The 1,997-nt window shown below is 37.6% G+C and overlaps 1 protein-coding gene across 1 annotated transcript; it reads right to left on the bottom strand.

The window, feature by feature from the left end:
- Positions 1-384: 384 nt before the first annotated feature.
- LOC130521324 (uncharacterized) lies at positions 385-1,997 on the bottom strand. The gene is made up of 5 exons (XM_057024913.1): positions 1,939-1,997; positions 1,140-1,837; positions 849-971; positions 727-764; positions 385-651 (listed from the first exon to the last, which is right to left on the bottom strand). The coding sequence occupies exons 2-5, from the start codon at positions 1,675-1,677 to the stop codon at positions 559-561; spliced, it is 792 nt and encodes a 263-aa protein (XP_056880893.1). The 5' UTR covers positions 1,678-1,837; positions 1,939-1,997; the 3' UTR covers positions 385-558.

A 1,997-nucleotide genomic window follows, 5' to 3' on the forward strand; every position in this document is an offset into this window, starting at 1 on the left:
AAGACAGAAGGGGAAAAGCCAAGCCCACCATGCAAGTATGTACAAGTATTGCCGTCATAGCTGCAGCACCATAAATAAACAGATTCTGACTGTTACAAAAAACACATTTGGACATTTTAGACAATAAAGACTGCAACTATATTTGAAGCTTATTTTAGAAGAATATTGACTGCAGGATAAAATATATAAGTACAGGATTAGTTTAAAACTTAATTTTTCTATTGACTTCCTTCTTGTCAGAATTAGAGCATGTGAAAAAGGAACTCTTCTTTCTGCTGAGGATTTCCTTGAGCTCCTTTTTATCCTTGTGTGTCCCTGTCCCTGGACACTTAAGCTCCTCCACCATGATTCGTTGGTCGTTGGAGGACAAGACAATCAAGGGTGTGTTGGTTATTTCCTCCTTTATTGTACCAAGGATCCTGAACATCCTGAACAATGTAGAATGTACACAATAAATCAAATATCTATAAATCAACCACAGAAGAGCTTTTTTCTATTTTGGGAGTTTTCTGAAACTACAAGATATCTAAAATTGTTGAAAATGGTCATTTTTCTATTCTACTGCTTTACACTGAAGTAAACACATTCAGTCCAGGTATGTTCTCTGTTCATCTTCTTCCACAAAACAGAACCATCTGCATCTGGACAATCCTGTAAATGACAACAATGAACTCAGTGCCTTTTGAATATTTAATGAACGACTTTATTCTGACTAATAAAAAATACCTTTGGTTTGGACAGAGGTGAGAGTCTTACATGTGATTCTGAAACATAAAATGAATGCTAAAACTGTGAAAAAAATCATGTGAGACAACATGATTGAAAACAGGAAGTGCAATTGATTATACCTTCATAATTGCAGCTGTGATTGTTCATCATGCACACCGAGAAGGCCAGATACACTACCAGAAATATGCTGAATGATGATGCACCACACAGGAAGTAAAACAAGACCAGAGAGTCTTTGTGATCTGTAGATGCACACGGCAGCAGACAGAGATTAAATTGTACATTTTTTTTGCATTGTGTCAAGTCTGCTTAACAATGGACAAGCAATAGTAGTAAAGTAATCATTTTAAACTTCTGAATCTTGAGTCCAAGTCATAACATTGGAATCATAAAGTTAGAATAAAACTCACCCTCAAATTCCACCTTGGTTACAGCTCCAAACACAATGCTTTGACAGGATGCGACACCACAATAGTAGGTCCCAGTCTGAGACTTATTCATGTTCTTTAGGGATAGGTTGAAGAAACAGCTGTTGGTTTTCCTGTCACACTTGTTATTCCTTCTGACTGCACTGGTGAAAATAACTCCTGGTAGAGATTCTCCAGAGTTTCTGAACCAGTAAACAGCATGTTTTTCATCGCAGGTTGGAGTATAAACTGTGCAGTTCAGCATCATGGAATCTTCTGATTGAATCGTGCCAGACGCCAACTGATGCACTGAAGTTGGAACATTAAAACCTGACCCCCTTACACTGACAGTTGTGCCGTCGTGAAACTGATATTCAAAAAAGTTGCTTGCTAAGCAGTAATAGGTAGCGGAGTCAGCAACACGTAAATCTGAAATTGTCAAGTGATGCTGGAGATTTTCAGTAACCAGTTGGAAACGTGTGCTGTTTCTAAATTCATCCGTAAAGGAAGCTTTTTGACCAAATAAATAGAAGCTAGACATTAGCTTTGGTTTCTGGCCTATCACTTGCTTATACCAGTAAAGGGTTTTGTAAAACTGTCTTCATAGAAACATTTTAAAGTAACATTGTCACCAACATCCGCTGATAGAAAATCAGCATCTTGACGAATGGGGATGGACAACTTCGTATTGTCCCCATGGACTGGAGAGAAAAAGTAAATCACATATGTTTCAGCCTATTTTGAGACAACAAAGAACAAAAACAATACTTTCATTTAGAAAAGCCCTAAAATCAGCACTTACCAATGTTTCCCAAGAACACACACATCAGACAGCATAATCTCTGAAACGATGTCATTGTG

Source organism: Takifugu flavidus, unplaced genomic scaffold, assembly GCF_003711565.1.
Source record: "Takifugu flavidus isolate HTHZ2018 unplaced genomic scaffold, ASM371156v2 ctg873, whole genome shotgun sequence".
Lineage (NCBI taxonomy): Eukaryota > Metazoa > Chordata > Actinopteri > Tetraodontiformes > Tetraodontidae > Takifugu > Takifugu flavidus.